Source organism: Cibotium barometz, chromosome 36 (assembly GCF_041138505.1).
Source record: "Cibotium barometz isolate CiBa-2024 chromosome 36, ASM4113850v1, whole genome shotgun sequence".
NCBI lineage: Eukaryota > Viridiplantae > Streptophyta > Polypodiopsida > Cyatheales > Cibotiaceae > Cibotium > Cibotium barometz.
In genome coordinates this window covers 28,500,832-28,526,932 of record NC_141081.1, presented here as the reverse complement: position 1 = coordinate 28,526,932, position 26,101 = coordinate 28,500,832, and the positions used below count along the sequence as shown (strand labels likewise).

The following is a 26,101-nucleotide window of genomic DNA, read 5'->3' as shown; positions in this document are numbered from 1 at the left end:
TGTGTTGGTTTCCACGCCTGTTTGTACCTTCTGTAAACCCTAACCCTAACACCCATTCCCTTCAATCATGTAAGGCAAAAGTGGCTGCAGGTGAGAAGGAAATGCATTCATGGGCTGAAATTGCCAGTGCCACAAAGAAACAAATTGAGGAAGTCAACCCATGGATTGAAGTAGTAAAAAAATAGAAGGATACACCAGTCAATAAAGTAGAGGTGATGAATGCTACATTGGAATAGGAAGCCAAGAGACGGGCACGTGCCTTACATGTACGTGTAGTTGGGTGGGAAGATAAGGGAAATCCCCAAGAGGATGCAAAAGCTCTTGCAACAAAAATTGGAGCCATTGATGTACCCATTACCGGAGCACGGCGAGGAGGCAGAGATCAAACCACAGCGAAGATATTGATCATCAGGTTTGGTGACTTGGAGAAGAAGAAGGCCTTCCTCTCCAAAAGGATGGCCCTTAAGGGGGAAAAGATTTATTTGGATGAGGACCTTACACCGGCACAGATAGCACACCGGAAGGAACACATGCTGTGTGTGCTTGAGGCAAGGAAAGAGGGGAAATGGGCGGTATACAGAGATGGCCGAGTCATCATTACGGAGAGGAGGCCCGCTTGACGGTGCACGGCCTATGAGGCCTTGCGATTCACGGTGTGGAATTGCAACGGAGCCCTTAGAACAGATGCAAGATACTCTGAGGATACTTTCAGACACAGTGATATTGCTATGTATACGGAGACCCATCAGTGCACAAACAAGAGGCTTCCTGACTTCCGGGGTTATAGATGGGAATCAGTTTTCCGCCCTAAGCCACGCACAGTGGGAGGTACCAGAGGATCTGGAGGAGTGCCAATACTTTATAGGGAGGAGCTTCGTGACAAAATACATGTGGTACATAGAGATGCAGATGCGAGGTGCATGTGGGTCCGAATATGCAGAGAGGGGCTCCGCGAGCTATATGTGGCGGTATGCTACTTTCCCCAGCCCAGTCCAGGTTTGCACCATCAGGAGAGTCGCCCTATATACCACTGTATGATGAAATCATGAGGTTTGCCAGCATGGGAGACATTACTATTGGGAGACTTTAATGCACGTAGAGGCACAGAGCAGACAAAGTTGTATGATACTCAAGAGGCTATGTACCGGGAGATCACGACAGAGGATGTAGGGTTGCAGAGATCAACACAGGATGAGGGGGAGATTACAGATTATGGCAGTCATTTTCTCACACTCGGGAGTGCACATGGGTTGGTCATATACAATGGCTTATCGAGATGGCAAGGATCAGATGCTCTCACACATTGGAACTCTAAAGGGGGAGCGAGCACAGTGGACTACTTGATGGGATCTCCTTCATTGATACCGGATGTGCGGGGTTTCACGATTTCCACTAGGCCCATTGGCATAGCAGCCGATCATGCATACCTGAGTTTCACTCTAGTAGGTACATCCCCGAGAGATGGGCCAGCCACTCATCTACCTAGGTACCCGAGATATCAGTTTACACGTGAGACAGTTGGGGTTTATCGAGATGCAGTATCTGATGGCTTGTTTGCTTTAGACCCGCATAGCCCTCTGGACGAGATCACCAGAGGATTGGCAGGTGTACTACATGCATCCGCCTCATATGCGTTTCCCTGCACTATGATCCCTTCCACCCACCCTCGCAGCACTGCCCCACAGAACAGTTGGTATGATGATGAGTGTCGTGAGACACGAGCACAGCTACAGCGTGAGATTGCCATTGGGTCTCACACGCATAGACAGGCCAGGATGATCTTTCGGCGCCTTGTGCGGAGGAAGAAACGAGCCTATCTGGCTAAGCTAGAGGAGGAGATCTACCAACTCTTCCTAGGGAAGGACAGGAAGAGGGCATGGAAGATGTTTCAGGAGAGACAGGCTGGTACTCCGATTACCGCACCTGAGGCATGGCATACTTATGCTAGAGAGCTATATGATGCACCAGGGCAGCCCCCCACCCCCCGTCCACCACTGGGAGCTAGACCGGCTAGCAGCACCTTTTTTACTATGCGGATGGTGCTAGATGCGTTAGACAGGTTACAGAATGGAAAGGCACAGGATCATGATGGGCTAGTTGGAGAGCACTTCTCATATGCACGAGACGCTTTGGCTCCGCTCATCGTACATGTGTTTAATCGTGCCATTTGTGAGGGTTTCCCGACAAGCTGGACAGAGCATATCATTGTACCACTCTTTAAGAGTGGGGACCCCATGGTACCAGGCAACTACAGGACGATCATGATTGGTCATTACTTGGCCAAATTATATGGCTCTATATTGGAATCGGAGCTGAGCCGATGGGCAGAGAGGCATGGTCATCGAGCACATGGACAGGCTGGCTTCAGGAGAGGATTTACTACCTTGGATCACATACTGACACTTCGGGCACTTATTGAAGAGGGCAGACCACGACATCCTCACCATCGCCAGATCAGAGCCATTATTACTCGGCATCGGAGGTGCCTAACTCGCTTCTACCTCTCCATTCTAGACAGCCCCATGGCGGAGATGCTTGATCTAAGGTGAGGGCAACACTTCAACTGATCAACATACATGGATCTACCTGATATACATTTTTCAGTATTGTCCAGTATTTTCTACTCAGTATCATTTCGGAGTCTTACAGTTTTGTTCTTATAACTGTAGGACAATCAATTTATTGTACTTTTTAGTGTCATTTAGTTGTTCTCTTTGATGAGACACCATTTTGAGATGTACTCTCAGTTTTGGTCTCATAGGCCACTATGGCCTCTTAGAGACGTTAATATATCATTTCATTTCATTTGATTTCTACTCTGAGTGTTTTGCTTCCATTTATCTCTCCTAGCATGCTACATCTATGTGTGTGCTGCTACATTGATCTCCATTGCAACAAACGCTTGGCTTCATTATCCTCACTAAAGGGACCTCCATGGTCCAAGACAAGTAGTCTAACCACTCACACTATTGTTCGGTGCTAGAGAGCAAGAAGGTTCTTGATATGAACAAATGGCAATGTTGTCAGGGATCAAATTATTCTTGGATGAATTGGAATTGCACAAATTGGACCTTATAGCATCAACAAAATTTGGGGCTTTTCGACATCGGGCTAGTACTTTCTATTCCTATACTTGAAATTTCAATAGAATTGTAGGTTTACAGCCACCAGTGGGCCACTTACGCAGCCATACATGTTGCATTCAATGAACATTGCGTGTGCAATGTGTTTGGACACTTGCCGTGTGGGTCATATATATTGTTTGCAGGAACAATTGCTGGCATTGATGTATTCTTACAGCTGAGGACAAGCTCAACGAGATTAACTACCTGTTGTGGGCTTACATGCTGAGGCATTTGTTGGTTGCCAAAGGCTTGTGGAGCCTTGTCTTAGGTGATGAGCCTCGCCCTACTTTGCGAGTGATATAGCAACCCGCTCTCACAGGCAGTCAGGACACGACATCCTCCGTCACGGTAGCATCGCACCTCCTTCTGAAACGAGAAAAGGTGGGATGCTCCAGATGTAGAAGCTCATGCATTGATTGCTCTTTCGATGAAAAGGAGCATTATATTGCACCTTTGTGGGTGTGAGACTGCTAAAGTTGGCTTGGGATGCACTTGCAACACTTTATCAAGTGCACAATGAGGCACGCGTGGCCCTTTTGAAGAAGCAGCTGGACATGTTGCACTTGGATAAGGGAGACTCTATGGATGAGTACTTGACAAAGGTTCGTGGCATTGATGGGATCATGTAGGATAGTTCTTTGGTCGCTTCCATTCTCAATGCATTACATGACTTGTATCACGGTTTTGCCACCACACTCAGGTTATTGATGAAGGGCAATCTCAAGGCATTCTCTTTCCATGAGTTGGTGTCCTTAAAATCTTGCAAGAGGAGTAATTGAGGGTGAACAGATCTGGCATCTTGATTGGGGATCAAGCCTTTGATGCCCAAGGCAAGGGCAAAGGCAAAGCATTTGGTACTAGTGGCTATAAGCCTAAGGGTGGTTCAGCCCCCTCCCCTCTTCTGGTAAAGATGCTGACAAGGGTGATAGTGAGAAGCCCAAGAGGAAGGGCAAATGTAATTCTTGTTGGAAACCAGGTCATAATATCAATGAATGCAGGAAATGCCTTGCAAAGGAGAAGGAGAAGAAGGAATCAGGCATGGCGTTGATGCATCAGTACCTAGTGGTAAGAAGAAGGAATCCGCGAACTATGTATAGGATGATTGGGTTTTCAATGTGCAATTTACTTACGATCCTTCTTTACATGATGTACGTATGTCAATGATAAACTCACATCTATGGTACTTTGATAGTGGTGCTAGCAAGCACATAACATAGCGGGGTTTGTTTTTCTCTCTTAAGAGTTTGCCTCTCAAGGAGGTATTATCACATGTGCAAACAACTCCTTTCCGATAAAAGGAGTTGGAAAGGTTGTGCTCACTGTTGCAAATGGTGGGACAATCACTCTTCAGAAGTCTTGTTTGTGTCGGGCATCAAAAAGAACTTGTTGTCAATCTCTACCATTGCTAGGGTAGACCTAGTTGTCAAATTTGTAGATGACAGATGCACACTTAGTGATTGGAGTGATGGTGATACCATTGTTGCCCTGGTTACATTATGTCATGGCACATGATGCATGCCCTGGTTACATTATGTCATGGCACATGATGCATGCTCTCTTACTGCCACACATGCTATGAGTGACGTGGAACTATGGCATGTCCAATTTGGTCACTTGAATTTTGGCTCTTCTCTATGTCTTCAAAGGCACGATATGTTGTCAGAGTTGCCATAGCTTGTGGTGCTAGTCAAACATGTACATGGGGTGCATTTTAGGCGAAATACAACGGGCATCATTCCCTAAAGATTGATTGGTAAGGGCTGTCCAATAATTACAGCTTAATACATAGTGATTTATGTGGTCCTATGAGGATACTATTAGGTTAAGAGTTTAATCACTAGGATTAAGAAGTGGTTAGCAAGAGGGGGCATGAGATGAGTTGAAAGATTTAGGCACACTTAATCATTATGAGAATGGTCCTTTTATAGAAGAGATCCGCCTTTACAAGGTGTATACATATGGTGCCACCACATATGCTACATGTCAATCTATGAAGTTCAGTGTCCCACGTTTTTTTTATATAACTAATGAAAGGATCTTTTCTCGAGGAAAAAAAAAAAGAGACAATTCACATAGTTCGTGTCATCTCCCCTCAGATCTGGCAGCCCAAGTTTGTTGAGCTCACTCTTTAGTCACTGCCTGAGGAAGCTCCACTTCACCAACGTCATCACGTGTCATCACTAGCAAAACTTTAAGGTATTGGTTTGTTGTTCTGGGGCTTTCTCTCATAGATATCTTTTTGGATTAGGCATTGTTGGAGAATGCACAGGTGGAAGCAGAAAATGAACGAGAGAGAGAGAGTAGAGAGAGCTTGTGGACAAGATCACCTTTTATAATAGCTTGAAGCTTTACAATGGCAATAGCTAACAAAAGAATGTTGAACTTGTGCAAGGGAATGGATGAGAAAGTGAGAAATGGGAGGCCTCCTTATATACTGTATAATGTGAACAGGCCGACTGTCTCTAGGACAGGCCGACAGGTCCACGACCAACTAAACAAGGAAACATACATAAAATACCCATAAAATAGGTACAGCCTAAATACACTGAGATGCACTAATTCTAACACCCCCTCTGCAGCTCATAGTGTGCAATAGTCTAAAGAAGATAAGCTGATAAAGATGCAACCATGGACCCTCCAGCATCACGAATACTGGAATCACCTCGGAGAGAGTACCCACCAACCTGTTTCCTCAAAACAAAAATGCCACCACAAACAACAAGGAACTTTGCTTGGCTACGAATTCCCACACAAGTGTGTGGTGAACTCCAAGAATAGATGATGAGTTGTTGGACACACCACGCCCAACAATGGATGAAACACACACCACGTCCCAAAAGCCTCGAACAATGAACTCGGAATAGATCCAGCTCATAATCTCTGCTACACAAAAGATAATCATTAATACTTGGTACTCCAAATCACGGTCCCCATGCACCAGTAAGTGGAGCTGTAATCAACCCCCTCTCCCGCCCACAAGCCTCCTCTGGCTGGAAGCACATCGGGAAAATTGCATGTATACTAGAGAAGTACACCATCTGGGTCCTCCTCAGCTGAAAGCGCGTTGAGAGCCCTAGAAGTGGTACTAGAAGAATCTGTAACACCATAGTATGTCGTGTCTTTGACCTTTCTCTAAGATGAAGACTCGCCCTTGGTCTTGTCCTTCTTCTTCGACAATCAATCCTTGGACTAATATCCCCTCTTTCCGCAAGAGAAGCAATGGCTCTGATCTTTCTTCTCAACTCTAGAAAGTGCCTGGTCAGAACTGTTGAGAGACACCTTCAACTTACCCTGTGAAACATGGACGGACTCTAACTCCAAGAGTAGGAAGCTAAGATCATCAAAATCCAACTGAGTAGATGTGACCTGGCACCTCAGAGATCGAGAAATCACATCACAATCCGGGGGAAGCTTGGTGAGGACAAGTGCAGCCAGCTGAGCAGAGACAAAGCAACACCCATAGCCAGTAACTGGTCATGGATAACCTTGGCCTTCACGAGAGGAACGACTGCATGGAACTACCTACAGGGAATAACAAATCGTAGAGTTGCCCTTGCAAGGTAACTACTCTCATCGACGAATCTCGAGCAAAGAGATCCTCCAATTCAGACCTTACCTGATGAGCACTTGTGAGAGTTTGCACGGCCGGTGAGACCTCCTCTGTGATGGTCCGCACAAGCACTGAATGCACCTTCAAATCTCGATTCTCTGAATGCACCTTCAAATCTCGATTCTCTGTCACCATTTGGTCCATCTCCATTTCTAGAGCCACTTCTATGGGACTGTCACTCCATAGAGTGGCCGGATTTGTGCCATGTTCACATGGGGCCAGGCCAGTGTCCCATGTGAAAGGGCCAGTTTTATGGTGTCACATGGACGGGAGCCAGATCAGTGCCACCCGTGTGCGACCAGTGTTGCGTCACATGGACGAAAACCAGTTTCGTGCCACCCGTGTGTGATTTGCTTCGTGCTGTATGGATGAGAGCCTGTTGGTGCCACTCGTGTATGGCCAGGATGGTGTCTTACCTATGGGACTGTCACTCCATAGGAAGACCAAGACATATTTATTTATATTTGTCATGCCAGTTTTGTGCCCGACAGGAACCTCTTGTACAAGTTTCATGGAAGGCAAATTTCATCCATTATTTGTATACATGCATAAATTGGTTTTTGCATGCATAAATTGGTTTTTGCATGACTTGTTTGCGTGTGTCTGCCTGTTATGCCGTGCCAGTACACTCGACGGGGACACCCCCAATGTACTGTGGAATGCTGTTTGCTGACTTGGTGGTGTGGCATGTGAACAGGTGGTAAGTATTTTTGGTTTTGGCCTTTTAAAATGGTAAAACCCATAAACTTGAGTGAACCTTAATATTTATAAGGTATTGTGTTCACACTCAATTTAAATAGGGGCTAGACACTTGCTTATGCTTATGAGAGGAGGGCCCAAAAAATAAAAATGAACTAAGGTTTTATAACCTTTTAAAAAAAGGCTTGCATGGAAATTCCCACGTGTGGGTTGGTGGAAAACTTGCCATCTCCACCTCTTGTATGAGAGTGGGCATGAGGTGCGGTTTTGCACGAATGTCATGCCCGAAAAGAGATGGGAACTTCTCGACAAGCTTGCCGTCTACGAGGCGGTCGAAGCGGCAAGAAGGACACCACGAGTGGCCGTGGATCCTGCGACGATGGGGAGAGGAACTCAATTCTCTACGATGGAGTCATGTGGTGGATCGGGATCATGTACGCCATCACCTTCACCATCGAGTTGGAATGTTGCTCCATCCATGACGCGGGCACCCTCCATCTCCACGGCCTCTCAACCCTTGCGCGGGCCACGGCGACAATGTACACTTGGGGAGAATTGGAACCCCAAGTTGAAGGAGGAGGTGGATATGGGGGTGGCCCGCTTCTACTTCTACGACCACATTGCCTTTCAAGCGGCTAGATAAGTGCGATCGATCATTGCGAATTCATCATTCATGTTTTCATCATACTAGTCCCCTTCTCATTAGTAAATTGCTTTCTTGAATAGGTCGGAATACTCTAAGGTCATGGTTAAGAAGATTGGAGAGTATAGCTCAACCTATACGTCCCCCTCATCTGAGAGCTTGGGTACTACATTGCTCGAGAAGGAGAAGCGCATTGTAGAGCAAGTGGCCGACAACACAGAGCGGCAATGGGAGAGGAATGGAGTCTCCCTCATTGTGGATTGATGGAGCGACACTCGCAAGAGGAGTATTCATGGCGTTGTTGCATATTCCCGCGGAGAGATGTACTTCATCTCATCTCATGATACATCCGGCGTCGGGAAGAGCGCGGATGTGCTTGCGGCGGAGTGAGCTACCAGCATGGAGATCATTGGTCCCGAGCATGTAGTGGGCTTTGTTGCGGATGGGAGCCTTCCAATAGGGTGGCGGGAGCTATCCTCCAAGGTATGTATGGACATGTCATGGTGTCCTTTTGTATGGCTCATTTCCTAAACAACCTCCTCAAGGACATAGGGGCATTGCCATATGGATCAGCCCACTCATTGAGAAGGCCAACACCATGGTCTCCTTTGTCCTCAACCACCAACAACTTCGGCATGAGTTCAACAAGAGATTCTCTCTCTCTCTCCTCAAATATTCCGACACCCGGTTTGCCTACAACTTCCTCATGTTGGGCCGGTTGAAGGATTGTAGTGGTGCTTTGAGAGGGCTTTTCCTTAGCGGCTAGTTTGTCGACATGCAAGAGTCCCGTACAAACACTGGCCGAGAGTGTAGGTTACGGGCGGATGACGCTTCTTGGTGGGAGAGTGTGAAGACCACGGATGCTATGGTGAGGCCCATAGTCCACCTATTGAGGATTGTAGACGCTATGCAACCATGCATAGGCAAGGTCTATGAGGTGAGGCCATAGATCGCATGATAGAGAAGTTGAAAGACTTCGTGCTTGATGAAGATAAATACGACGAGATCATACCTTGTGTCTAGGAAGGTGGAATTCCTACTACTCTCCATTGCATTTAGTAGCTTATGTGGTGGACCCAGAATTCCAAGGCAACAAGCAAGAGAGCGACCGGGAGGTGAGCGCTGGGTGGAGGATCATCTTGGACCGTCTTATGCTTAATGCATCGGTTAGGCGCAAGATTGGGGACCAACTTTCCATGTACAGGTCATTTCATGGCTCCTATGGCTGTCATGATGCACAGATTGACCGCTCCAAAGTTGGTGTTGCTCTATGGTGGAAGGACTTTCTTTTGGATGGACCGGAGCTACAGTAGCTGGCGATTCGCATACTTAGCTAGGCCGTCAGCTCCTCTTGCCTGGAGCAACTTTGGAGCACCTACAGCCACATTGCCTCTAGGAAGAGGAATCGACTCGGAGTAGAGCATGCCAATGACCTTGTCTTCGTCAGCGCGAACTTGCGAATGCTTTGTAAGAGTGTGGCCAAGAGGGTAGATCCCTTCACCGAGTGGGAGATGAGTCAACAAGAAGAGCAATAAGAGGATGAGGTGGAGCAGCACCATGCCAGTGAAGGATGAGCTTGATGTTCCTTTGGCACAAGGTACTGATGACCATGAGGCAAGCACATCACGTGGATGATCATTCATGGATCATGATTCATGGGCCTTACTCTACTTAGCTCTAGCCTCTAGGCTTTAGCACTTTTTGTCATTTGAGTCCTTCCATGTATTGTGCCTCCTTATGGCTTAGTCCTGACTCATTTTGTATCTACTTAATTATTAATACAATCAATCCTCAATGCCTTCACTCTTTGATCGGCGTATTTTGTTAATATGACTCAAAAGCTTACCATTTTAGTGTAAATTTGTGCTCATTTTGATGTACTTCCAATTTACACAACCACCTAGCACCTGTTTATTCCCACATTCATCACTATTAATATTTAATAGACACCATCTATCGGGGGTTACCTCTATTTTGTGACCTTCATTGACAACTACTCTAGGCATGCTTGGGTGTATCCTTTGAAGCAAAAGTCGGAGGTTTTTACATGCTTTGGACACTTTAAAGTACGTGGGCGTCTGATTAACTCGCATATTTCGGAACCTACTCTAGTTTTTTGTCAACTCGCTTGGGTTGTAGGTATTGTTCTCTGTCTTCACTCTACTGCATGTTGTACTTTACTGGGCAGCCAATGACGATTTGTTCAACTATGAAATCTGTCGCTAGTAATGACTTGGTGCTTGTCAAGTTGCTTGAGTGGCTCGGCATCCACCTCCCACTTCTTTATGGGAGAGAGTTTGAGACTGTCTAGTAATGTCCCCAAGGCCGGATACAAGTGAACTTGATGTTCAGGAAATTCTTATTTAAGGGTTGTCTTTCCGAATCCGTTTGTGCATGTTGGATGCTCCTCTATGGTATTTTGATCCTATGGAGAGCAACAACTCTACCTCATGGAGTGAAAGGCTTGATAGGGCATAGTTTTCATTTTTTTCAGTCATATGTTATAGAATAAGATGTTAATATAATCAACCGTTCGAAATATTTTCTATATGGAGAGCAACAACTCTACCTCATGGAGTGAAAGGCTTGATAGGGCAAATTTTTCATTTTTTTCGTCATTTTTCGGAACCTACTAGTTTTTTGTCAACCCGCTTGGGTTGTAGGTATTGTTCTCTGTCTTCACTCTACTGCATGTTGTACTTTACTGGGCAGCCAATGATGATTTGTTCAACTATGAAATCTGTCGTTAGTAATGACTTGGTGCTTGTCAAGTTGCTTGAGTGGCTCGGCATCTATCCACCTCCCACTTCTTTATGGGAGAGAGTTTGGCCGCTACCATTCAAGATTAGGCAGTTGAGTTATCGCATCATTTGTAGGATCTTCGCATCACCGACGTTCTTACTCATTTATGGCCTCTGGCCAAGATGGAGCTTGGTGGATCAGCCCACAGAGATGGTGGCCTCGAGCTTGGAGGTGTTGCTTTTTGTGTTCATGCATACCTTTCTCGTAGTACCTCTCCCCTCTTCTCATAGATATCTCCATTGTGATCGATGGAGCACGGAGTATACATACTCTCGTGCTCGGACTGAGTGGCAGTACATGGAGGGGAGGATCCACGCCCCACTTGGCGCGACTTTGCACCAGGACAGATTGTGGCTATTCCCCGTCTAAGCCCGCACCCAAGACTCTTCGAGTGGAGGGCAGTTTCGGTAGTTCCGCCTCACACAGAGATTGATATCAGGATTGTCTCATGGAACATTCAGGGCTTAGGGGGGTCTCAGTGCTTTCAGGGACGAGGCATCCTTAGAGGAGAGCTACAGCGAGCTATGGTGGGGAGACCTATTGACATTCTCTTCCACAGGAGCACCATCTTACTGAGGACCCGCCACTGCGGGAAGATTCTACCAGGTAGGAGTCATACCTTTTGGTCTCCATGCTTCGGCCCTTTAGGGACGCAGGGAGGAGTGTGTCTCTCTGTCAGTGAGTAGCTTCTGCCATCTGTGTGACAGGATCAAGAGTCGTAGTTCCAGGACATGCTCAGTGGGTTACCATTCTGATTGGAGAGGATAGCGTTGGCTTTCTCAACATTTATGCCCCGAATGTGACTGCAGGTAGAGCTATCTTTTGGAGCACTGTCCGATAGGCCCTGCCCCAGGCTGATTTTTGGTGCATGGGCGGTGACTTCAACATGATAGAGGCAGCAGAGGACAGACTTGGAGGCGGCACGGCCATAGTCTCAAGAGCAAAGTACTCTTCATGGGAGAAGATGATACTGATTCTTAGGGGACATGACACTTGGCATCTCCCAAAGTTTGGGCATAGCCCTAGAAGTCTTAGCTTCTCTCGATCGGATAAGCGGAGCACTAGCCCCAATCTCTCTCGGTTGGACCGGTTTTATGTCGACGAGTGGGCTTGCAGCCGTGGAGGCATGGTTGGTATTTTGGCAAGCACTACATTTTCATAGCATGCCCCAGTTATTTTCTCCCTAGAGGACCCATGGAGGCACGATAGACATGCGAGCTCCAGCTTTCCAGACAGCCTTATTCAGGACCCCGAGATTTGTAGCGAGATTGAGCAGATATGGGTGGGATTGGATTTTTACTCAGGCTCTCTTGCGTACACTTTGGATGATGGCCTTGGGGAGATCAATATTTTCTTATAAGAGGCAGCCCAGAGTAGATTGGAGGGATTTCGGGAGCAGGAGAGGAATTTGAGGAGGGGCCTAGCCTCTTTACGGCGTCTTTAGGAGAGTTTCCCAGATAGCCCGTGGATTGAGAGTCAGATCGCTACTGCCCGCATGGAGATTCACTCCATTGAGGAGAGGAGGGTGGAGTATAGATACCATGCTAGGGCTTCATTTTGGACTCAGGCCGTTGATGACAGAGGTACTGGAGACTATCTTTGAGATAGCCGGCCCACACAGGAGGAGAGACGGTATTTGTAGGCTACGTGGCCAGGATGGAGCTGTTGTTTTTGATCCCCCGCATGTGAGCCATCGCCGGGGATTTCTTCTGACGGGTGTCCCATCCCCCCCCCCCCCCCCCCGGCGGTGATGGATGCGCGCGAGAGAGTCTGGAGGCACACGAGGGAGGTGGTTCTCCCCTTCCTTTGGTCTTTCTTATTGACGCCTTTCACTTCAGAGGAGCTGGCGTAGGCGATGAAGGCATTACCCAGGGGCAAATGCCCGGGGGTGGATGGGCTTCCTGTTTCTTTCTTTCTTCGACATTGGGACCTCATGGAAGGTGGCCTTCGGGTTGCCTTCAATGAGATTATGCTCACAAGCACCATGCCAGAGAGGCTCACAGAGGGCTTGATACATTTGATCCCCAAGGAGGGTGGTGATAGATTGGAGGTCCGGCAGTGGAGACCCATCACCCTTCTAGGGATGGGACGGCCTATAAGATTTTGGCCAAGGCCATCAGCAGGCGACTTCAATCTTCTCTCCTAGACTTGATCCGTGACACTTAGACTGGTTTTGTTCAGGATCAAAGCATTCTGGACAACATCTCTACCTTTTGGGAGGCCATAGCTTGGGCCAAGATGCGACAACAGGACCTCATTGTGCTGCTCCTAGACTTTGAGAAAGCTTATGTGACAGGGTGGATTGGAGCTTTTTGGAGGGCACTATGAGCCGGATGGGATTCCTCATGGAGTGGATTCGTGGAGTCTCATGACTTTATTCAGCATCTCACAGCCAGGTTCTCATTCAGGGAGCCCGAGGTGATAGATTCCCCCTTTCCCGCTCGGTTCGATAGGGCTGTCCTTTGCTATCTTCTTCTATTTGTCGCCGAGGCCATGAGTAGTTTTCTCTTTGCCAAGGAGACCGAACTTAAGGGATTGCGCCTTCCCCTTCGCACGTAGGAGGAGCTACTGGTTTGCAGACAACACAACACTCTACCTTGCTGGAGATGTTGGGAATATCCAGAGATTCGCGGAGGCGATAGAGATTTTTTGTAGTGCATCAGGAGCACTGATCACTTGGCACAAGTCGTGTGGTTGTTGGGTAGGTTCAGCACCCACCCCAACTTGGCGACTAGTTGAGGCTTTCTAGTGGATCCCGAGGGGCACTCCAGTCCGATACCTTGGTTGCCAAGTTGGCATTGATCTCTCTCCGGAGCAACAGCTCGCTCCGCTTCTTCTGAGTATTTGGAAGAAGCTTTTATACTAGAGCTTGGCGAGGCTATCCCTAGTAGGCAGAGTGGTGTGGCGAACTAGGTACTGCTTGCCACCATGTGGTATATCACCTCGTGCTGGGCCTTTTCTCGGGCTTGTATTGGCCAGGTACAATGTTTGATCCGGAAATTATTGTGGGCTGGAAGTGATGGGAGGCCAGCCAGGGCCAAGGTGGCATGGAGAGTGATCATTCAGCCACGTAGCAGAGGGGGGTTTGGCCTCATCGATCCAGTTATACAGAGTCGTGCCATGCTAGGCAAGTTGATTGTTGGAGGACTCCTACCCGGTGGTGAGCCTTGGAAGGATTTCCTCTTGGCCCGGATTTCAGCTTGCACTCTGAGCCTTGGAGGCCCGTGGCCGCAGAGTACTAGATGGATTTGCACAGAGATGCGAGCCCGTGGTTTCAGTCCAGTCTTTGAGGACAGATTCGCAGCTAGTCTACGTCGTGCTTGGGCTCATCTCAGGCCAGCCCTGGGACAGATTATTCCAATGGCCTCAGAGGAGCAGCTTTGATCTGGAAGCCGTTGATCCGTTACCCAATGGCCACATGCTAGGGGTCCGACCGCACATATCCTGGGGCGTCTTGAGCATGGGACCAGCTAGGTCTCTTGGAGATTGGATTGCACACAGGCAGTTACCTCAGGATGAGTAGGAGAGAGGCATGATAGGGATCCGGGGTAGAGACAGGCTCAACGTCGACATCGACTCAGCTATTCTTCAGGAGTGGTTGACTCCTATTCTAGAGCTGACCCCCCTAGTGTGGCTAGGCATGTTCACCAGACACAATATCCTCGTGGTGGTCCACGGAGAAGATGAGAACAGTGGTCTGCTCACTTTTTCTATTGGATTACATGGCGGATTAGAGAGCACCCCTTGGAGGATTTCAGAGGCTGCACCTTGGAGGGGGTGAGGGTGATTGGTTTTCGGGCACGGGCATGGCACACAAAGCATCGACCCGGATCATCACTTGGGGTACTGTCGCTTGGGTCACCAAGGCTTGAGTGGTCAGGACGTACGAGGAGGACTTGCCCTTTAGGTTTCCCACCATCGTATTGCAGTAGTACCAATTAGAGCCCCACCAGCAGGTGTCTGGCGACTAGGCTCATGCCAGCGATGGGAGATTTGCAGTAGCATAGCCGCATGGCACATTTGGCGTGCTAGATGTAGCAAGGCCATCGAGGGCACCCACACTCCGCCGGCTAAGATCATCAGGAGCATATGGCTCGACATCATTCACACTCTCCGCAGTTAGTGGGGGAAGCTGCAGGGAGGTTCTGACCGCATGTAGAAGCGGCGGGAAGCCTTCTTGAGACTTTGGAGGCCTAACCCTTTCCTCACGGGGATAGAGGCGGTGACCCCATTTGGCATTATAGACCACCTGTATGGTTGCACCCCCCCCCCCCCCCCCCCCCTCTCTCTCCCTGTATGAGATAGCCTTCTCCTCATAGAGCGGCCAACCAGAGGAGAAGCATCTCTTTCCCTTTGATCATTTGTCTACCGCTCTTATATGAGGTGAGGCTGTATTTAGCCTGTCGTGGTTGTACTTAGCGCTTTGCAGCTGTTTTTCTTTGACTAATTGAAGGATCTTTTTCCTGGAATATAGATTATATGCTGTTTTTTTGGTTGAAACACGTGATATGAGCGGCATCTTACATCGAGTTGGCAAGGCTAGCTTGGTGCTAGGTTGACCTAGACATAACACCCAAGGGGAGGTCTAGTTACATTAAGGCCCAATCTTAAGAGAAATTGGCAGTTCTACCTTAGACTTGTGTGCCTAACGTGGATTTTACATGGGGTATATATTGTGGTGGTTTGAGACTCCGGGACCTATTACATGTTAGGTCTCTTGATGTTTCTATGACTAATAACAGTAAACTTGTTTGAACAAATATGAGAGAATCTTAGTAAATGAGAAGAGACGACACCATATTTAGTTATTTTAGAAATGTTAGAAGTGAAGTGAGGCCTTCTTATGATATTTAAGTTGGAATACTCTGATTGTAAACGTTTATTATATATATCTATATGCGTACAAACACAAGATTGAGAAATCTTGAGGTCCGAAAAAGTACAATGGTCATTATTTGCAGTGCAATTAAGCTCACAAAACTCCTTGGGATAAATTTTTCCACCTAGAGAGGTAGGATTTAAATACATAAAGTCTTGGAAATCAGGAATATTGGGAACAGAAAGGTCATTAACAAAACGTCTCACTTGACAAAGTTTGTGAAGGAAGATAGGACATGTATCAACGGAAACTAGGCATTCCATAAAATCAAACTCATATGTAAAGATAAAAGTTGGCAAGAAAAACGACACAGTTAGTATCCATAGGAATACCAATGGTTTGTTTAAATAAGGAATCGCCTAAGGTTATATAGAGGTTATCTAGGAGAAGATCTAACGAAGACATACTATCATCTTGGTCTACAATCTTAGTATATCTTTTTTTATTCTTGGCTATGTCTTGGTTTTTGTTTTTCAACCAACAAAAATCGAAATGAAGAGCTGATTTTTCTATCAACAAAGCTTTGTATCTATTGTGCTCTAGTTTGTAATGAAAGACTTGACAAATCAGAGATTTAATTCTCCTACACAAGTCTTTCAAGTCCAATTTAGTATACAAAGTAGTGACATCAAAAGTTTGAAGGCACAAAGGAGAAGACTTCTTAGTGAGACTACTTGTCATTTAAAGTTTGTTTTGCTGATTAGTCATTAAAAATTTGTTTAGCTTGTTTGTAAGAAATTCTTTTGTTGTGGGTCAATAAAGAATGTGTGTTTGTGTGTGTGGGCGTGTGTGATTTAGTTATGTATTTGTGTATTTTTGCAAGTTATTATTATTATTTCTTCTCAGGTGTCTCTATTAAGCTTTCCTATTTTTGATTTTGTTTGTTTTTAGTGATTCTCTTTTTTAAAAAATTATTCGTAAGTTCAGATTCATCTGGCCTTACGATGGTATATATCTAATCCATTATGGATAGCTAACCTCAAGTGGCTCTGCGAGCCATGTTCCTAATTGGTGTCGACACCAAGCTTATGGAACTCCTTGGAAGTCTTGAGCATAGCATTCAACATGTTGTTGGGATTTCTGGGCAGAGTGGACGATTCCTTGGACTAGTGAGTGCTTGGTGGTCGGAAGAAAGTAATCTCCTAAGTAAGCACTGGATTAATGATGTAGCCGCTCTCTCATGGTGGCTGATTACTTTTGCACCTTGTGTATAAAGAGACTGCTCGAGTATTCATGAGGGGAGAAAAGTTTTATAACTTCTATGTGTGTGACAGTGACTTACTGACTTTGTGATGTGTTAGCATGAGGTGCCCACCAAGGTTAGGGATGCTCTTGGTGCGAACTAGGTCCCACAGAAGCATCAAATGCTCCAAGGTGTGGACTTGGTCCCATTGTGCCATCTGCACTCTTGATTCTAGTAAATTAATAGCGAATTCTACGAATGTTTGATGGGTTTAGAACCTATAAAAGAAATCGGTGAACCGCTAATTTTTCAGTTGACTGGAAGTTTAGAGGCTTAAACACTCTTGCTCGGACATTTTTAAATAAAGTGGTGATTGCATTTCTAAAGAAAATCAAAGATAGTAGCCTGTTGGGATGTAATTCTAAGCACATCTCAAAAAATTGAAACTGCATCTTTGATGGGTTTTCCGTGTGCCTATGTTGATCAAATAGCTTGAGTAGTTTGGAAACTAATTACAATTGCTACGTTTCAAATTGGTTTAAACTTTGAAATGCTTTGTAGAGAAACGGGTGAGCTGCAAGTCTTGAGTGCCCATCATCAATCAGGAGGGGTATATTTCTGGAGTAACCCTTTTAAGAAAGTCGGTTTTAGTAAAAGTTGTACATTTCTTTTCGTTTATACTCGTACACTTAACAATCATGTTTGTTCGACAGGAGCGCTCGGTATCAACGATATTATATCTAGTGTCTTTGCAAGATTTAACTCATTGCCCTTTTCGTGTTGTTGATGAGATCAATCAAGGTACGTATTCAATACTCTCATCAGAGAGCTTTTTCCACCAAGAAAATATCCATTTGGAGGGAGGGGGGGGGGAGGGGGTGACGCTGGGGGCTTGTAATGCCACGTGAAGTGGGCGTCCTCTTGGGCAGGAATGTGCTTGGGCTCCAAATGTGAAAGAAGGCGACCTGGTGTTTCATGCACTCTGAGTCACATGTTGCAGCGCCCTAAACGTGCTGGAGGGTTTTGATGAGGTCTGTTTAGATAGAGTGGATCGTCTCCGCCAGTAGAAAGACCGTAACCTCAGTGAGGTCACTGCAGCATGCCCGCAAGATATGTCAGGCTGTGATACTGCTAATGAGCTCCCACCGCTGGCCAGTGTGTGTCTGGGTTGGTGTGTGTGGCCCGGGCGGGGGGGGGGGAGGGGGGTGGTGGGGGGGGTGGTCAAGGGTGCCAGTAGGGCCGTAACGGTGGTAATGGCTTTGTTTCATTTGCTTGCATGTTTATTGCTTTAAGCTTATCAAAGCCTCCTGCCATGTTCTGGAGTTGCTTGGCTTACTTTTGTGCTGAAAAGACCGTCATTGAGCTTATGAGGCTCCAACACACACTTGCACACATTCAACTTTAAGAGTGTTCACACATACACTGATAGGGAGTGTTCACACACTGAAGCTCCAAATATCCAACAGATCTCCCTTCGGAGCAAAGGTGGAGATTTTTGAGGCCATGTGTGCTGGAGGTCACTTGTGTTTGTGGTGAAGAAGGGCCTGTTTAACCTGTTTTTTTGTAGGTCAAGTGGGTGTGTGATGATTTGATGCTTATTTCAAGGTTACTGGTTTGTTAACGGCTGCTTCAAATTCCAATGTATCAGCTAGAACCTAGATTAAAAACGATTTAAGATAATAGAACACCACAGTATGTTAGTAGTACGAGGTCAAGGATGTGTTTAAGCATGCATGATTCAAGGATCTACACAATTATGCTTGACTTATAACATGGGCAAGAAGGGGAGGTAGTTCCAACAGTTGTGGGAGAGGAAATCAATGCATAAACCGTCCATCTAGAGAAGCTTTCATGGGTCTATACTTGTGGAACATAAGCTAAAGGATTAGGATCTCTGACTGCACCCACAGTGATTAATAAGGATCTCTTAACCAGCTTTAGCGTGCAAACTGGAATAATAATTAGTTCATGGACCATCCTTAATGAATTGGCTCACTCACCATCCAGCCCCTGAGGCTAGACCAACACATTGGTTTCCCATACCGGTGACCATGAGGACCCATCCGGGTGCAGGGCTTAATCTAAACCAAAGCCTGATTCAGGTCCACCTGACACGACATGAGAGTGTCCATTAATTCCTCCTCCTGATATGAGTGTGTCTATTAATGCCTTACTTATATACATTCTAGGTGAGGGGGTCTTTAAGGCATCTTTACATTGGCCCATTAATTAGTAACTTATTATTGCTGAAAGAGCTTTGAGTATCCTTCTGAAAACCGCTAATTAGCATTAGTCTAGCTTCATCAATATTGCCAGTTTAGTTACGTCTCTTGGGGATATAACAACTTGGAGGCTAAGTTTGCAGTCTGTATGAGATGCATAATAAGATTGTGTGTGCTCATCATGCAGGAATGGACCCCATCAATGAAAGGAAAATGTTTCAACAATTAGTGAGGGCTGCAAGTGAACCGAACACCCCACAGTATATTTTCCTTCAGCTTGTTGCAATTGTGGTTTTTTATTATTATACTTAATGGTCCTCGAAGGTTAATGGTATGATTTTGGTTGTAGATGCTTCCTGTTGACTCCAAAGCTGCTCCCAGACCTGGAGTACACTGAAGCTTGCAGCATACTAAATATAATGAATGGACCTTGGATAGATAGCCCTGCTAAAGGTAAAGCTACACTTTTTCACTTTTTTTTCCTCTTCCGACTGGTCTTAAGCCCAAGATTCTCCCATAGTTGCCATTTCTTTCACTGCCCATAGGCGCTCGCCCGTAGGTGCTTTTTTATCCGCCCATAGGCGATGCCACCGAGGAAGCACCTAGTGGGGTTTTGAACTAGGATCTCCTGGTCCTAGACAAACACCTTCACCATTGGAGCTATCACCTCATTGGAAAAGCTTCACTTTTCACATGGTCACTGCTGTGGTTTTAGCCTGTAGCGTGCTATTTTCACCCTTGATTTTACATGGATCTACAAATTTAAGCACTTGAATAAGCATGGATGGCCACTTTAAAGAGGGTGCCCTTATGACCTTTCAGAGGTACTTCCCATGTATATAGAAGTTTAGATAACCATGAAAAATTGATCTCTTGTCTTGTTCTTCCAATAAAGAGCCATAATCCTGTAGCTCAAAGATAACTCTTTCTGTTGTCATGAGAATCTAATGATATTGCTGACATTTATCCTGAAGGTGGATTGATCCGATGATGTACAATGTCATCATAGCATAAAATGTTTTTTTCTCAAGCCAAGTTCAAAGCTTCTTCTTGTCCATCACTCATACAATGTGGTTAATTATCTGTCTTAAGTGTCAAACAAGGGCGAATTAGGTCCTCTTTGTTTATATATTCGTTCAGTCCGAGCGATGACAGAATAGAACACCCAATAAAGCCATGCAATACTTTACCAGCTGGAGGAGCTCTTTGACCAGCTGTACCAACCTTATGATCTTCCATAAAGCCTTTGACCAGTCTTTTCATCTTTTTTAAGTCAGTAAATAGCACATACATGTACCAACAGGACAAGCTTTGCCCGAAAAAGAAACTGACAGAAAAAACAGTCCAAACACACATTTGCTGGTGCCCAATAAAGTAGATGAATTGAATTGAAACTCTCTCAAAATCAGTTCTGGAATCTACCAAAACAGTCCCGAGAAAGTCAGAAGAGAAAGAATAGCTTAAAAACTGCCCAACAAAGCCAAAAATGGCCCTAACACAGCCGTTCGAAGTTGAACGATGGTGTTTTAGTCTCTACACCCTTGTATGGGTCTATATTGTTTGTTACCCTGTTATTTTCTCCCGTCTCAGACTCTAGGGAAATAGTTAGATAAATTAATTATTCATAGGTTATGTTGTTTTTCATGGATGCCTTAGCATTGAGTTGGATGAATGCCTTGTTTTGGATGTGGACATTGCTTGGTCTATGCAAAAGTAGGCTACGGGTATGCTCCAGAAGCCCAACGGTTGCATGAATGCCTTGGGTTTGGACGTGGACATTGATTGGGGATGTCCGAAAACCCAAGTGTTCGTGTCATCTAAGGGTGATATGTTCGTGTCTAGTAGCAACATCACTCATCACTAACTGATTGTGCTCGTATTTCTCCGACCAAGAGACCACATATGTGAAACAACTACACCTACAAGCATGACCGACTAAGATGGTGTTTTGGTCAGCCAGGTCAACTAGCAGATAGTGCCCATGTCTGGGTAAGCAAGGCAGTCAAGCCAGGTATGAATTGGGAAGCCCATGTGTGAAAACACTGGGAAAAGCAGGTCGTGGAGCAGTTGGACAAGTGGTCGAGCTGCTCCCTCTCTCACCCCCTCCCTCCTCTCTTGCACCTATAATTAGTGAGTGTGTTTGTGTCACCATTTGGCCACCTAACCGGTCCACCCGTGCTTTCTCATTATATATATATACATTGGATTGGCGTCCATGGCAGTTGCATATGCCGGGGATTGATATTGCGGACTTGGATTTCTGTTGGAACTTGTGCTTGGGAGTACATGTCCTGAAATGCTTGGAGGATTGGTGTTCCATTGGGTCTGGTACCTCGTGTACTTGCCTTGTACAGTCTCATGAACGAGGATTGTCCCTACCAATGCTGCATTGCATAGCATTGCTTGCTTGCAATTGAATTTACATGCTGTTTTTATGGTTGCTTGACTAATGTGTAGTTCCAGGTAAGGGGACGTCTGCCTGTGAACTGTGTATGTGAAATTGTCTGCCGACATTATTATGTGGTATGTGCCAGGTGGCAAGTATTAGTCAAAACCTAGGCTTAGGAACCAGCATTAATTTATAAGTGAGTGTGTACACACTTCATTAAGTTTTGGGTGACCAAAACTCACTTATAAATTATGACCAGCCTTGTTTTCGCACACACTGATGTTCCAAGGCGGACAACGCTCAATGCCCATTGCCCAGACCTTATCCGCTTTGTTCAAAGAGAGCAACCATCCATGTGTCTTGAGGCGGACAAAGCTTTATCCCCTTTGTTCAAAGAGAGCAACCAGCCATGTGTCCATCCTAGCTTGCACCACAAGTTACTTGTCCTCTTTGCCAGGTGGACATCTCATCATCTCTCTTGTCTCTCTCTAGAAGTAGGCGCCTCCCTTCATAGGTCCTTTGGCTGTATTTTCTGCACTTTCTCCTTCCCAACTCCATATCCAAGCTTGCTAGTGTGTTTTCCAAGCTTCTAGAGTGTTTCCAAATGGTATTCACTCTCCCACGCACTCCCAATGACTGAAATTCAGCAAAACAGCTCTTATATTTGCTGTAATTTCTGGTCTTTTGGCTAAAAATGAAACCAATCCAGTCCAACGAAACCAAACCCCGGATCACTTGAGGCACAAACAGACAGCATAGTACCAGAAACAAACTTTGAGACGCATCGAGAGAACCATAAACAACACCAAAACACAGCACTAAGTCAGAACAATCGGCCCTCCATAGAAACTTCTTTATTCAATGAATAAACTATTACAACAGCCCAAGGTGCGGGGACCAAAAAGTACAACTTAGAAATAAGGTTTTACTTAACCGAAAAGGAAGCATAATCATTGAATAAAATCCCTCGATAATAATAGATGATCTTAGAGCTCTTGAGACTCTACATCATACTCATCTGGTTCGAAGCCAATGTGCCTTGCTTGAGTTCGTTGCTCAGACTCATCCTCCGAATCAATCAAAATTATCGATTTTGTGTAGTGAAGTGACTCATGGTCATGGAGGCCACAATATCCACAAGTAGGGGAAGACGGTAATGGCTTTGTGGAGACCAAGAACCTAATCAAGCTGAAACCCAACACCGTATTTAATTTTGCACTTTGGTTTTGTTTTCTTTCGAGGGACCTCCTCAAAGCCAGGATGAAGATCAGGAGTCCTCTCTAAATTCTCGTGTCTAACTGGAGGTGTCATCGAAGAAAATCTAGCTCTCTTCTTTTTGTAGCAGGAGTTTCTGTCCAAACTCTCTGGTTGTTGATTTCCATATTGTAGAGCCCCGGATTTGGGACGATATGTTGGTTAGTAGAATTAACGTGGATATCTCGGTTCTCCCAAAGAAATCTGTAAGCTAGATCTCTAGGGTTTTCTGCATATACTTGAGCAAGGTCTTGAAAGATGTCCATAACATCTCGGACTCTAGCCACTTTGCCTTGGAGAAGCCTATAAACATAAGGATCCCTTTTATAGAGTGTCAATAAGGCTTCTTTCTCAGCCAATCGCTTCGAAAGTTTATTCAATTCCTCACAAAAGGATTGTTGTTGGTTGTCAAGAGTCTTATGAAACAAAGCTGACCTGTCTATGATATGATCACTGGCTATCTTTACACTTAGAACACTATGGATAGCTGTACAATAAATGTTGAACATGCAAACACAAGAGGCAGGGACAATGAAATGCATGCTTCCAATGCTTTACAGGAAGAGCAAACTCATATGGTGTATACAAGGGAATGGGAGCACGTGGGACAATCGTCCCGTGGTAAAGAGAAAATGCACGAAGAAGAGTCCATAGCCTTACGGGCTGAACTTACTCTTATGTAGGCTCTTCTTTATGCACAACAAAAAGAATTGAAGGTCTACCACCAAGATCCATTGGTACGTATTCATTTGAAGGCCATGAAAGTTGAATCTTTTATGGATCGTGCCATGGCAATGATTGGTCAAGAGTTGCACATGCATACTTGGGCTCATACCGAGGATGTCTGTGCAAAAAAGGCAACAATTCCACATGTTTTGGTATCCTATTGGTGGTTGAACTAGAAAATAGGATGAATCCTCGTGCTATTAGAGAGGAACCATCGGTGACTTCACGCCATGCAGGTGTACCTTATGTAGTCCGTGATGGATGCAATGTTTATGGCAGTGGTAAAAATATATGTCAAATGCCATTGCCGGTTGAAAATGTGCATGCACAACACATGCTACATGGGTTGCAATTGTCTGTTGTGGTACAGGTATTCCGCGTATCTCTCATGCTACTCATGTCCTTGAGTGTGCTCATGAGGTGAGGTTATGGGTGAGAATGCACCAATGTGTGTTGAGGGGCTAGTCTTGCCTCATGTAAGCTTACATAATGCATCACCTTTTGTTCCCAAAATGATGCCAGTCACAAGGGCTGTCCCAATGGACATACATGCAGGAAAATATTTTGAGTTGCAAGCTAATGCATCAAAGTCTCACGACTTCAAAGGCAGAGACAAATCTATGAACTTTTATACATATCATGGGGAATACAATGCATCAAAGACACTTGCTTTTATTGCCCAATTTGATATTGCTTTTAACGATGAGGATTTCACTAAAAATTCATGATCCGGCATGCATGAAAGGTATTGCTGGTCACTGGTGGCTTAATGAGAAGGTCTCACCGAATCTTGTTATATCATGGGAAGAGTTCAAGGAGAGGTTATGTGCCCAGTTCTTGTCTCCCGATGCATTAAATGAGATAACAATGAAGTGGGATTGGGTGAAGCAAAATGAGGGAGAGACGGTGAATTCATATGTGCAAAAGTTTTGAAAAGTGCTTTTGGAGGTGTCTCCATTTATGCATGTTCCAAAGGCAGAAAGGAAGAGAAGGTTTCAATTGGGATAACGACCTGTAGAGGATCATGTCGAAGGAAATAATGTGCATGTAGACATTCGTAATAATGATAGATTGAAATTCTTGCAAGAGTACAATGATTGTTTTGTTGATGAGTTGCCAAATGATTTCCCACCCGTACGCTCGGAAGATCATCGCGTTGATCTTGAGTCGGGTAGCTCACCACCTAATAGGCTAGCCTATCGTGTGAGTGGATCCCAAAGAGAGGAGATCATGAAGCTAGTAAATGAGCTTCTTGAGAAGGGTTTGGTTCAGTCAAGCTCTTCCCCATATTGTTCACCCGTTCTCTTGCGTCAAAAGAAGGATGGATTTTTTTGTATGTGTGTGGATTATAGAGCTTTGAATAAGCTCACTATTAAGAATCGGTTTCCGATTCCGCACATAGATGACATCCTTGACAAGTTGGATGGATTGGCATGCTTTAGCCGAATTGATCTCAAGAGTGGGTATCATCAAGTGCAATTAAGCTTTATGAGTATCTTGTTATGCCTTTTGGTCTTACGAATGTCTTGGCTATATTTGATAGAATGATGGATCTCATGTTCCTTGGGTAAAGGAGATTTACAGGTGTCTTTTTTTATGACATCCTAGTCTTCTAGAAGATCGAAGAAGAGCATAGAGCTCATTTGGCTATTGTCTTTGAAGAACTCCGTAAACATAAACTCTTCATAAATGCAAGGAGAGAGTTCTTTTTGTCAGAGATACATACTATCTTGGGCATATTGTTTCCAAAGATGGAGTGTGGATGGATCTTGCAAAGATTGTTGCGATTCGGAATTGGCTTGAATCAAGATCGGTGCATGAAATCCGTAGTTTTCTTGGATTATGCTCTTACTATCGCAGGTTCATTTGGCACTTTGCATGGATTGTTTTTCTTCTTTGCATGACTTGACAAAGAAGAAGGCTATAATTAAAATGGACTGATATAGAGAGAGATACATTCCTGAAATTGAAAGACGTAACTGCATATGGTCCAATGTTGATCATTCCGGATTTGCGAAGGCCATTCAGTGAGGAATGTGATGCATTTGAAAATTGCATAGGAGTTGTCCTTAATCAAGACGGACACTCTGTGGCTTATGAGAGCCGTAGATTGCATGATGCAGAGCTCTCTCTTGGCATTTATGAGAAAGAGCTCTTGGTTGTAATTTACGCACCATATGCCTTCTTGGGACTGATTTCATTGTGAAGATAGATCACCAGAGTTTGAGGTATTTTCTTAACCAAGCTAAATTGTCAAAGAAGCATATGAGGATGGCCAATTTTTTCTCTAGTTTAATTTCTGAATCTTTCACACTCCAGGAAAGAAGAATGTAGTGGCAGATGCATTGTCACGAAAGTCGTATGTAGCAGCTATCTCGGTTGCCTCTTATGGAGACTTGTCTGCCATGCGTGATGTGTATTATACAGATGTTGATTTGTCACTATTTGGGTTGATTTGATGGCTGGTCATGCACATGCCTCATATGTGATCAAAGAGGGTTATCTTATGAAAGAGAATTGCATATGTGTGGTGTTTGACATGAGGCAAAAGGTTTTGGATGAGTGCCAT

At 45.2% G+C, this 26,101-nt stretch overlaps 1 protein-coding gene across 1 annotated transcript in view; it reads left to right on the top strand.

Moving 5' to 3' along the window:
* The window catches only part of SMC5 (structural maintenance of chromosomes 5), a 72,296-nt gene that overhangs the window by 37,521 nt on the left and 8,674 nt on the right, over positions 1–26,101 (top strand). Inside the window, exons 16-19 of the mRNA XM_086775984.1 lie at positions 17,503–17,551; positions 17,655–17,742; positions 19,351–19,423; positions 19,513–19,616. Of these exons, the coding sequence (XP_086632110.1) occupies positions 17,503–17,551; positions 17,655–17,742; positions 19,351–19,423; positions 19,513–19,616 (314 nt within the window). The remainder of the gene's footprint in view (positions 1–17,502; positions 17,552–17,654; positions 17,743–19,350; positions 19,424–19,512; positions 19,617–26,101) is intronic.